Source organism: Trachinotus anak, unplaced genomic scaffold, assembly GCF_046630095.1.
Source record: "Trachinotus anak isolate AG129_WGS33_773 ecotype Australia unplaced genomic scaffold, CSIRO_AGI_Tana_v1 ptg000007l, whole genome shotgun sequence".
Lineage (NCBI taxonomy): Eukaryota > Metazoa > Chordata > Actinopteri > Carangiformes > Carangidae > Trachinotus > Trachinotus anak.
The window spans coordinates 12,333,567-12,345,723 of record NW_027273858.1 but is presented as its reverse complement, the minus strand read 5'-3'; the positions used below and the strand labels follow the sequence as shown (position 1 = coordinate 12,345,723).

Here is a 12,157-nt window from a genome sequence, read left to right as displayed (position 1 = left end):
ATTTACTTCTTAAAAGGGTTAAGAAGGAGCTCAAAAGCAAATTCCGGATTTTTATATAAACTAGTGAGGCATAAACAGTTGTACCAATGATGTAACGAAATATATGATGGATTATTTTGAGCCTGAGGTCTACAGATGTAATAACTGTGTGCGGGAAATTTTATATTTCTTATGACAATTTGTGTCCCAACTCAGCAGGACATGGAGGTGACAACCTTTGACTCACGACTTTGACCATTTATTGTCCCTCCCAGCTCACCATCCGTGACGCCAATTGGTTCCTTTGTCCGTCAATCAAATGGTATCACAAAGGTGTTGTTCAGCCGTCTTTGACAGGTATGATGATGTCGCCAACAATGGGACAGCGGCGACTGTCAGCGGTGGACAGTCGACTTTTTTCCTTCTTCAGTTTTTAGCTGGAAGCGTGATGAGTTTAGTTTTGAACATAACGTTTTCCTCGACAGCTACACCGGACGGGACCGGACTGAAACCCTGTGGATGTAGCCTAGCAGTCTGCTAGCCAACCACCGAGAAAGGTAGCCATTGTTTGAGTTGTTGGCTAACATGGCAACGAAAGCTAACGTTAGCAGCGTTGGCTAGACGGGCTTCACCACTGTATTATTCCAGGCAAGACTGGTAAGCGGGATTTTAACAACATAATACTAGTTAACACTCCTTTTCTTTAAAACTGGGAGGTAGATATGCTGCTTGTGTGAGCTTTCTGTGCTAACGTTAGCTGCTGGAATTGTATTGAGTCGATTGCCAACTCCATTCATCCCGTTGTCAGGCAGCTAGCTTACCCAGCTCAGGTATTTTGCCGAACTGGCCCATGGCGTCTGCTGTGGTGGTGTGGTCAGCCAGTTTTATGTAAGGTTAAATATAGCTAGAGAGGCAATCTGCACATAGCGTTGCCTGTAACTTGGAAACCTAAGCATTTTCTTTAGAGAATGGCCTGTTATGACAACCCCCAGTCTCTGGATTGGTACACATCAAGCCTCGATTACTGACATTATAGACAATCAACAATCAGTTTGTGGACAACTATACTCCAACATACATGGGGACAATATAATATATCGTAGCAAACCAGTTCCAATCGGGAAATGTATGATGGTTTCCAGAGGGAAGACTGTAATATATATTCTTCTTGTAGAAAGCCATGTACGCAAGATTATATGACCTAACATTATTTCAGATGTTGAATCCAACTCCTCTTCCTCCTTCAGACCTGGCTCCATGAGAACGTTATATGTTATAAGATGTGTGACACAGGAGGTGATCTGTCAAAGGATGCGGTCAGGCACAGGACACCTCATACCACTGATGGGTTTATGTGACACACCTGATCTTCTTGAATTTTGGCCAAGGCCCTAAATGCTGCACTGAATGTTTCATAAGATGGTTGCACATGTCTGCTGCCACAGATACATGCTCATGTTCTAAAACTCTTGCTCCACACTTTAGAATATACTACAAGACAGTTCAAGTTCTAGGACAGTGTTGTGTTACTTACAGAACTATCTCATCAGGTACATAACTCAATTGTAATGTCAGTCATTATGTGAATATCAGTATATATAATATTTGGCCCAACTAAATGAATTTCCCCCCACCCAAAAAGTCTGGGTGTCTGCACAAAAATGCACTTGAACAGATGAAATGTCAATGCTAAGTGACTGCTTAGTTGACTTGTAAATGTAAAATATAGTGAGTGTAAAGTCTCGACCTTTAGGAAGCGCATAATGTATGTTTAACTTGATGGCAGAGGCTGGTAGTGGTTAAACTAATCAAACCTGATGACAGTGCTTTTGATTCTACTTACAGCAGTGGTCGCCCTGCAGGATGTGTGACAGTCGTGAGGCCAGTGAGCAGTGCCTGTCCCTCTCTCCCTCATCTTGGGCCAGCCCTCCCATTTCACAATCTCCCTGAAGTCTCTCTCCCAACCTGCCAAGATGACCAACAGGAAGGAGCCACCCTTCTTTAATGACGACAGTGTGGGAGCTTTTCATTATAAGATCCCTTTCTATGACACTATGGAGCTCTTCATAGAGACCCTGACAGGGACCTGTTTTGAGTTGCGCGTGTTGCCCTTTGAGGCTGTCATTTCAGTCAAGGCAAAGATCCAGAGACTAGAAGGTACAAAGCTCACTAATGTGAAGTTTGCATTTTTTGTTGCATGTCGTTAAGCAATAGTGTCTATGTTTTATAAGCCAGGATATTGCACTGATTGTTCCACATCCTGTCATACTATTTGTTTGACCATTTGCTTGGTCTGTTCTGTCTCCTGAGGTGTGCTGCTTTGTTTACAACCCCTCTCAAAGTTTTTTTTATGTTTGTGCTGTTGAAATGGAGCTGCTTACCAAGTTTAATGTAAGGTTAAAAAGAATAGATAGAAAACACATGTTTAAACTCCAATTTAGCATCACATTGGTCAGTTGACAATTTTTATTTGAAATTCAAACTATATTTTGGTAAAACAATAAATATTCGATCTGCAATGATCTCTCCTAATTTAAAATTCACTGTTTAAGCACGGCAAACCATGCCTTGTGCTCCAGCAGTGGGTATTGCTATTGTTGATGAGCCATGCTAAACCACAACAGCAAACTGTCTAAGAAGTAATATGTGGATGCACTTTGGATTCAACACACAAAACTGTGGAACAAGGTCAGGTTATTTGCTCACTTTGTAAAATTCAGCTGCCTTAGAATATGATTACTCCAACAAACCTGTGGACTCACCTGTTGGCTTGTCTCCAAAATGAGGCACTGCAGGTACTACAAATGAACACAGCAAAATCTGTTCTACAGTGTAGTGTAGGAGTGGGGTATCTGTGTTGAGTTGGAATTATTTTGAATGTTTGTGTTGGTCCTTATTTATTCAAACTTGATTTTTTTTTTTTTTTAATTTTGACTCATCTAAGGTTGCTTTGTTGTAGATCAATATGACCTTCCATATCTACATTCTTTGCAGCTGTTTTCAGTTTTGGTCAGAAAGGCCTCTCTGTGCTCTGTGTGTGGAGGTGTGTCGGCCAAGTCTGTGTGTTTGTGATGGAGCATAGCACTCTGCAATGAAGAGACCACTGCTCACTCACCAACTCTGGCTCACCTCCAGCACTGGGTCAGCAAGTTCACTCACTGTGGGCACATAGAGCTTCCTGACTATGCATACACTCCATCTCATTCCAAGGAGTAGCTCTAGAGAGCCTTTGTATTCATTAGGCTGTCATCCTTCTGAGAATTTATTGTTTTGTCTCATTTTCAATTATGTTAGATACAAAGCAGACATAGAGTAGTCCAACCATCAATGTATTTGCCAGTTTTAGCTGTAGGATAAGCTGACTTTAAGGTTTGTTAACTGTAGTACATCAACACATTTCTAAAATTAACAAAAAAAATAAATTAAATGACTATGAATTTTTTTGGTGATTTGCTGTTTTTCAGCAGTTACATAATTCTGTCTTTAGGGGGCGGACATGAATCATCTTTGGCATCCCTCTGTTGGTAGCATTCCCATCTCACCTGTCTGTCACATTAGTGAAGGTGGTTTATGAAATATGAACAGGTCTTGTCAACTTTGGTTATTCTCTCTCCTAATCTTTCTCTCTTACTATCTGTAAAGGTATCCCTGTTGCCCAGCAACATCTTATCTGGAACAATGTGGAGCTGGACGATGAACATTGTCTACATGACTATGGGTAAATCTACAACCCCCCTGAATCCCAACCCATTCTGTCCTTCAGAGCACTGATACTCAGGCAAAATCACACAGACAAGGCTCTAGAGGGAGAAATTACCAGTAATGTTTGAAAATGTACTGTGTACATTTCGAATCATTTGGATGTGTACTTTAAAAGCCTTCCTGCTGTGGGGGTGACTCAGTCTTCATCTAATTCAGCAAGCTGTAAATGAGCCAGAGATTCAGAGCTAGATGAGACAAGTGACATACTGGTCATATTTAGAGAGCTTGTCCCTTCACTCTTGTCAGTTTATAAGATGCAGACCTCACCCTCCAGTGCTCTGCTGGCTGCAGATGGTGGTTGTTTATGGTGATTGTTATAAATGCTTGTCACTTAATTTTCCACATGAGCAGCCTCAGGTGCAATCTTGCTAGGCTTGCCTATCACACTGTAGCATGCTTTTGAAGTTTTAGAAGCAGAAGGGTAGAGTAGGCGATGAAGCATCTGCTCATATGAAACAAATGTTCCAGTGATATTCCCAGGCGTGCTCAAGTCATCTGGAAATCATCCTGACCCTCAGAGTGCTGTTTACTTTAGATCAGAGCCTTTCTCAGAAGTAAAGCATTTTACTCTTTATGTGAATGTTGCCTACTGTTTATTTCATTTTCTCCCATTAGAGTTACATATACTGGGGAATGGGTTACAACACTGTTCAATTATTCTTCTGTGTTGATCATCATTCTGTTTGTGTTTGCAGCATTGCAGAGGGCTGCACTTTGAAACTGGTCTTAGCTATGAGGGGAGGGCCAATTAACACCAGGAGAGGTAACAAAAAGACCAAAGAGTCACATGATAGCTGGATATTTCTGGTTTCACGTCATATCAAAATATATTTATCTGAGTAAATTACCTAACACACAAGGGAATTAAAATATACTGTTTTCTGGTTTTGACCTCTTGTCAGTAACCGTGGAGGATCCTATCAAAGAGGTGGCTGACGTGATGGAGAGCTCCAAGGAGGAGAGTTGGGAGAAAAACGTGCCCAACAAGCAGGTCACGTTTGTGGTCTATCGTGAGGGTGACCAGCTAAACTTCTTCCGACTGGTCGACAGGGGAGATGGCACCCTGACTCCTCTGTCTGAATCTCTGAGGTCAGGATATTGTTATAATATCTATGTTTTGATTTGATTTGATTTATTTTAAGATTATTCTTTGGCATTTTTGGCAGACAGGAAACATGGGGGGAGAGAGAAGGGGTGTGACATGCAACAAATGTCCATGGCTGGATTCAAACTATGGATGTTGCAGTTCTGTGCTGTAATCACTTATCCACGAGAGCACTCCAATGTCAATTTTTTTTTTAATCACAATTATAATATTATTATACTATTAATTATCTATGTGCATAAATGGAATTGGGGCAGGAGATTGTTCACATTGGTCATCATTAAACATACTGCAGCAGAAACATCAGAAATTTAAACAAACTATTGTATTATGTTCTGAGTTTTAATAATGGTGCAAGGAAAAAAGAGGCCCAAATGAAGAACTAACAGCATAAATGGATGTAATTATATAATTACGCAGCCAGTGTAGAGTAGAGTTGAGCACTTAACATTGATTATTTGGTGATAGTTGTGAACTGCTGCAGCAGAGTTTTTGCAGACTGCTTTCTTAGATCACTAACAGGAACAGTGTTTGTGCCTCTCATACTTTCCAGTGGTGGCTCAGTGTACAATGTGTATGCAGAGGAGGAGGAGGATGGAGAGAGTTCTGCAGCTGCACAACAGAGCCTTGAAAACTCCATCACCATGACCAAAATGAAGCTGCTCAAAGCCAAGATGGAGGACATGAACCTCAACAAGAAAGTAGGAGGCTACTGGGATCAAAGGATGACAGAATTTAAGTTTTACTGCCTATCAGAGTGCAAATGTGGCCTAGACAGTGTTAATTGTCACATCATTTTAAAAATGTAGACACATAGAATCCTGCATGTCATAATCATAGACAAAAATGGTAGTCATCCATTTTGTATAATGCAGATGTATTGCACCACACACAAATTTGCATGTGTTTGTAAGGATGGAACCTTTCATTACTTAAAACTGTACTTGCTCTGTAATGTTTTTATGCTCATAATTTATTTATACAAGCAGCTTAAATCAAACGACGAGATAACCCCTTTGATTTTATAATTTTACAGGGTGGGAAAAATTCTGAAAATGTAATGTACACTTGAGAGGGTACTGTGGTTTAATCTGAATGTCTCTGTGTCTCTGTTCTCTACCCAAAGAAGGCAGCAAAGGTAAAACCACGGCCACCTGTCAGCCCACATCCCTGCGGTAGCTCACCAGGACCTTCCAGCTCACGACACCATCATCGCCTCTTTCGTTCACTCCCTCAGATCAATCAGCCTCGGCAGTCAAATGCACAACTACCTCCAATCGCTGACCATGAAACCACAGACCCCTACACACCCTCTGCTGCTGCAACCTCTGCCCACTTGTCCATCCCTAGACGACCACCTCCCTCGTTCTCCTCGCCTTCTTGTTATATGCTTCAGGAGGAGGAGCCTTGGGAGACATGCCCACCATTTGCAAAAATACGGCCCCCTCCCAAAGTTTCCCGGTTGGATATAGGCACCACCAGGTTGATGAGGGACTGTGTGTACCCTCAGCTCCCTCCACTGTGTACCAGGGGGCCTCCTGAAGCTGCTTTTGACCCAGCTGAGCCTGCAGGGGAGGCAGTTGGTCTGGGTTTGTTAGAGGAGGCTACTGGGCTGGTGGCACCAACACAACCTGGAGCTCCGTTTGGGGAATTGTCAGACCCTCTGAGTCTGGATGTGTCCGCCCAGCCAGAGGGAGGTCATCGGACCCTTGAGGTTGGGGCTCAGCACCAGTTGCCCCTGTCTCCTTCCCCACTTAATACCTGGACACTTGGGACAAGTGATACTCTCACCAGCAGTGCTGATAGAACACAGCTTGGCACATCTTTTCATATCAGCCCTTGCTCTCCATTCCCTGCCTCCATGTCACCATCCACCTCTAGCAGACCGCTGCCTCAGCCTTTTGATTCCACTCTCTGCTGTTTACAGCCCAACCTTCAAGCACAATCCTCTGCACAAGTGAAGCCAGGCAGCACATCCTCTCACCCCTCCACCTCCTCATCAATTCCTACGGCACGTCTTCGAGGTGTTAAAGTGGAGTCACCTGGCAAGAGGCCAGAGCTTATCTCAAAGAGGGAAGCAAGAGGCATCACTAAATTGGCCAACCAAGCCTATAAGGAGCCACAGGGGCCTCTCAACAACTCTAAGCTCTTGGCCTCTCTCTCTACAAGGGCTCCAGACACCAGCAGCACCAGGGACAGCTTTGGAGAGAGTCTTGGACTTGCACTGGCATTGCCTCCTGCCACGGCCTTGGGACAGGGCAGTCATGGCTCCAGGCTGCCATCCATCCCAACTAACAGGCTCCATCAGGATGATCTGATAAGACAAATGTCACCGTTGCACCAAGCAGCAGGCTCTTACATGGTGACAGTGTTTGCTATTGAAATTAGATTTGTAAAAATGTTTTTAATGCTCGACTTTACTGCTGACTTTAGTAATCATGTCTGCCAGAACTAGAGTCTGTGTTCATCCCCACACACAAACATAGCAGGTGCTTAAAAGTTGAGGGGGGTAATGTTAAGCCCTTTTTGCTATGATAATCAAAAAATAACCTTTTTATGATATTCACTGAATTGTTCACATAGTGAGATCTAGTCTGGTCTAGATCCAGTCAGGTGTATTTATAACTGTATTTAAGGTTAAGTTATTTTAAATGAATTTTAATATATCACATTTTAACATATTTGCAGCATACACATCACTCACAAGCAAATGTAGTGCCTTGTATATTAGTTAGATACACAACAAGAAATAAAAATATTAGTCATAAAACAGCTAAAATATCAGAAATCAGAGTCAGGTTTATCAAAAATAATCTTTAATTCAATCTTGTATTGAGCTCCCCTTCTGTTAGGCATCAGTTTCCTTAGTTTGTCCTGCTGTATTAACAGTAATGCCTGTGTGTAATTTAGAGTGTATATCTCACTTTTTTGCTGTAGAGTTAATTCCCTGTAAAAACACTATACATACATTTTCTTACTTGGATAGTTAAAGCGCTTTAAGCTCTTTTCCAGCACAATATATTTTTAAAAATATATAATTTTCTCAAAAGTTGAGCACTGCGGGCCATTTTATGGATTTGCTCTAAAAACATTTCATGTTGCTTTTGTTTTCACAGGCCACCAACACTCTTGCATCACCTGGAGGACTCATGACCTCATTCGGGGGAATAGGTAAGGGAGACGCACAGACACCTCAATGTTAAGTACTTGTATGTCAAGACAGTATTGCATTGCGTTGGTTGGATTGAACATTTGAGTTGTGGACTTTACGGCGCTGTATTTTTGTAGTACTTTTAGCCGTGCCAGAGTGCACTCGATGTAGCCAAACAGTTCTGAACTATGAACTATATATAGTTCTTGAAAGGTACAGTCTCATACAGAGATGCTGTTATGTGGAAACCTTCAGTAAATGTTTGAGGGCTACAGCAGAGCACCGCAAGGGTTTTACATATTCATTATTTCTACAACTGCAGAAGCAGCACAAACAACAGAAGGCAGCAGGCCTACACACCAGCACACTCATTTATTTATTTATGCCAGCCACTGATATGCTTAGACTGTTCACAGAGAATATGGTTAACTACACAGGGATCAATGCTCAAAGTAGTGAGTCAAGACTCTCCATTTTCCATGATTACTGTTTATCAGCATCAGTGTTTCCCACAGGCGGAGAGTTTATTGGTGGTGGTCAAACTCAAGTTGGCTTCAAACAACACTGAATAACCCAACTAATGACTAATTGTTTTAAGTTAATTATCAGCTGTTAGTCCTGACTATGTACTTGAGTTTGTTGCGCTGGGGGGTTGTCTAAAAATGATTCTTACCTTGCCATCATTGGGTAAATTAGGGATGTCCCAAACTTCTCTGAAAAATCGGTATCTGAAGCAACCACTCAATATTCTGATATATTTTAATGCTTTATTTTACAAGTCTACAATTTAATAATAATTCCTGGCAAGACATATGTAATTTGGTACTAATTTTAGGGAAAACAGAGACTGTTAAATTGAAATATTTCCAATAATAAATGAATGATGAATTATATTTACTTGGGTTTAAATGGGGCTTTTTCGGGAAAAAAAACTGTTTTCCCTATAATTACAATGTCATAATTGTTTCCAGGGAATGTCCTTGGAAATTTTTAGGAAAGAACAGACCTGTAAAATAAACTATATTTTAATTGCTCTGTAATTATAGAAACTCATTGTGCTCCAGGTACACCAGAATTCACAAACATCCCTTAATGCTCCATTAAAACACTGGAAGCTTTTCCTTGTGTCACCAGTGACTGAACTACAGAACAACACAAACAAACAGGAGTCAGCAGTTTTAATGAAGATAACAACACTGACAGTAACTGAAACAAGCTGACATACTTTTAAGTTACAAAAAAAAAGATGTCTTTGTCTCAGTGCACCACGTGTCTACAGTGCTGCTGAAATGTACATATTAGATCCCCTTTATCTAATGAATTGGATAAGAACTAGGAGCTAAGAAAACTTAACTGGGACAGCCCTTAAATTTAAATTAAGGCTACTACACAGCAGAATGTGAAAAATATGAATGAGTCTGAATATATCTGAACCCCCTGTATGCCTGTATGGTAGAAGATTAAAGTGCACAAAACAAATAAAAATCCAATCCCACACCCAGCTGCCTGACAGCAAGCTTCCTGTACCTTCATCACAGAGCTGTCAGTTTTATCTGTATGTCCCCGTATCCCCACGGCTCACAAACCTAGCCGAGCTGCATGCTTCCACAGACACGATTATCACGGGTACAAACTGACATGAACCGGTGTTCCCTGACTCAGGAAGTGAACTGAAGTGTATTTTCTGACATGTTTCCTAAAATTATAGCAGTACTGGTTCAAACCCTTTTCAATTGTAAATACACGACTGATGATAATTTGGACCATTTCAAGAGTACCACAAATTTACTACTGTTTAGATCAAATTAAAATTGATTGCAGTTATTTTAAAATACACACTTTCTTATAAACCAACTCTCAGGAAAAACAAAGAACCCTAAGATGAGAAGACATGTATGTGACAGTTTTCAATGCTGTGTTTTTGAGGAATTATTTTGAGGCAGTTTTTTTGTAGAGTGTCAGTTGATAGAGATTAATCAGACATAACACATGGTATGAACACTCTCCCTTTGTGCAATGAATTGTCATTGAATCAGAAAAGTAAAATGGTCAAGACTGACAGGTTTCAGATAAGAGCACAGAAATTTAAAAGCATTTTGGCTTTCTGTCTGCACTCCAGTTTGTAGTGCCTCAGCAGGTGTTTCACCTTTTGACAGCTGGTGAAAATGGCTACTTTGGCATCACTGCTGGGGTTTGGTCAGAAGTACAATTTGACTGAGAGCACTGAACAGAGAGAAATGCAATTTTACCTCACTTGCATGATTCTGTCTTGATCCAACCTTTAATGGCTTCCTGATTAATGTGATGGATGTAGCTTGAGCAAGTTTGAAGTCTGTGGAATGTTATACAAGCACAAATGAAAGTAAAGTGCTTCATCAGAAAGTTGGATATTAGGAGAAATGTTCCTAATATGTCTTGTAATGTTTGCAGACACCAGGAATACTTAAAATGTTATCATTTAAAGAAGACCACCTAGCTACATGATTGGACTCCACTGATAGAAACCTTTTCACTGCACGATCTGTTATTCCATAGTGGCACCTGTAAAGTAAGGTAAAAAAAATGTTTCTTCTACTCTCAGGCACTCCAACTTACCACCTACCTCCAGTCAAGGCTCCCACAGGCAACAAGAAGAAGAGCTCAAAGCACTGCTTCCTCTGTGGCAAGAAGACTGGCCTGGCCACCAGCTACGAGTGCAGGTGCGAGTGCCTTCAGTATTGTACCTGCACAAGGACCTTGTCCTTGAAGCACTCCTTTTGCACTAAGTGATATTTTCCTAGTTCATCATTTTGTTTCTCCATTGAAAACACATCTCTGTTCACTGCTTGTTCTGCCACAAGTTATTAGCTTTATCAAAGTTTCTTTCCACATCAGTCTGGATCACTTCCCTCTCCTGGGTCTTTTCCCGGGCGTACACATTGAATCTGATGCAACAGTATGTAACTCTAATCTCTTAACATTGGCCACTTGAAGAGGGGGAATCATTTGAAGAGCTCTCTGTGTTAACCACAAGACTAAATGATGCTGGTTAACAGTGAAATGGTAAAGCTGTGTGATTAAATTAGTGCTCACAGATGAAAGAAATTAGAGATCTGTCACAGTGTAAGTCTTTTTACTAATGGACTGCTGTAAGACAGACAGGTTAGAGCACATATCAAAGAAAACTTTTCTATGGAAGATTTAAACTAAAGTGGAAGTAATGTGACTCTATTCAGACTCAGCAGAATGACCTTATGACTGAGCAGATGATTTCTGCTGATGGAGAAACTGAATGTTTTTATTTGTTCACTGCAAGCTTTCGAGAGGAATATACTATAAATACAGTATTTTTTCCAGATCCAATTTTTTTTTTGTGCCTACATACTGAAATGTGTTCATTTAAATCTTTTAGGTGTGGTCACAACTTCTGCGCCACCCACCGCTACGCAGAGACACATGACTGCACTTATGACTACAAGAGTGCCGGACGCCGATTTCTGCAAGAGACCAACCCTCTTGTCAGTGCTCCCAAGCTGCCTAAGATCTAGACCCCACAACCCTCGCCTCTCACAAGGGACAACCTGAAGAGCCAACAGGTTAAAGTGACTGAGCTGAAGAGATTTTGCAAAGTCATTTCTAGCAGAAAGAAGGCACCTATTCACCGCTGTGGGCTTTTTTTTTTTTTTTTTTTTTTTTTAAATCAGCCAAGTTTGCTTAAAATTGAAATAAAATATTCTGTAAAGCCAAGTGTAAACAAACAAGAGTAGACTGAAATGGCACAGAACTAATTATCACCTCTTGACAATGTGAAAATGTTTATCCTTTTTATCTGTTACCTTGTTCTTTTTCCATTACGTAAAAACAAAACAAAACAAAAAAAACCTGTGCATGTATGTAGGTAGTTTTTGTTAAATATATCTGCTGCACGTTCAGACATATCTGTTTTTAGTTTTCTAAGCCTTTTTAAAAAAAAAAAAAAAAAAAATAGGACCACTGATGACTTTTCAATCGACAAGTCTTTGACAGATGCACTTTAGAACTATCATATTTATACATTTGACTTTCCTTATCGTGACGGGGAAGGATCCTTACATTTCTGTGTTTGTCTTATGAAGTGTTTATGTTGTCATCAAGATTTTTATATTCTGCACCGCTAAATGTCTTTCTTACACAGGCACATA

General features: G+C 40.7%; 1 protein-coding gene across 3 annotated transcripts; it reads left to right on the top strand.

The window, feature by feature from the left end:
• The first annotated feature begins 268 nt into the window (after window positions 1-268).
• Window positions 269-11,961, top strand: zfand4 (zinc finger, AN1-type domain 4). 3 transcript variants are annotated; one of them, XM_071480619.1, is made up of 11 exons: window positions 269-336; window positions 465-536; window positions 1,825-2,136; window positions 3,622-3,697; window positions 4,437-4,504; window positions 4,644-4,830; window positions 5,400-5,547; window positions 5,973-7,208; window positions 7,963-8,017; window positions 10,579-10,696; window positions 11,389-11,661. In XM_071480619.1, the coding sequence occupies exons 3-11, from the start codon at window positions 1,953-1,955 to the stop codon at window positions 11,522-11,524; spliced, it is 2,208 nt and encodes a 735-aa protein (XP_071336720.1). In that variant the 5' UTR covers window positions 269-336; window positions 465-536; window positions 1,825-1,952; the 3' UTR covers window positions 11,525-11,661. The 3 variants fall into 3 exon arrangements, with proteins under 3 accessions (XP_071336720.1, XP_071336718.1, XP_071336719.1); XM_071480617.1 differs by having other exon boundaries at window positions 288-636; window positions 11,389-11,961; XM_071480618.1 differs by lacking the exon at window positions 269-336 and having other exon boundaries at window positions 396-536.
• Window positions 11,962-12,157: the final 196 nt, after the last annotated feature.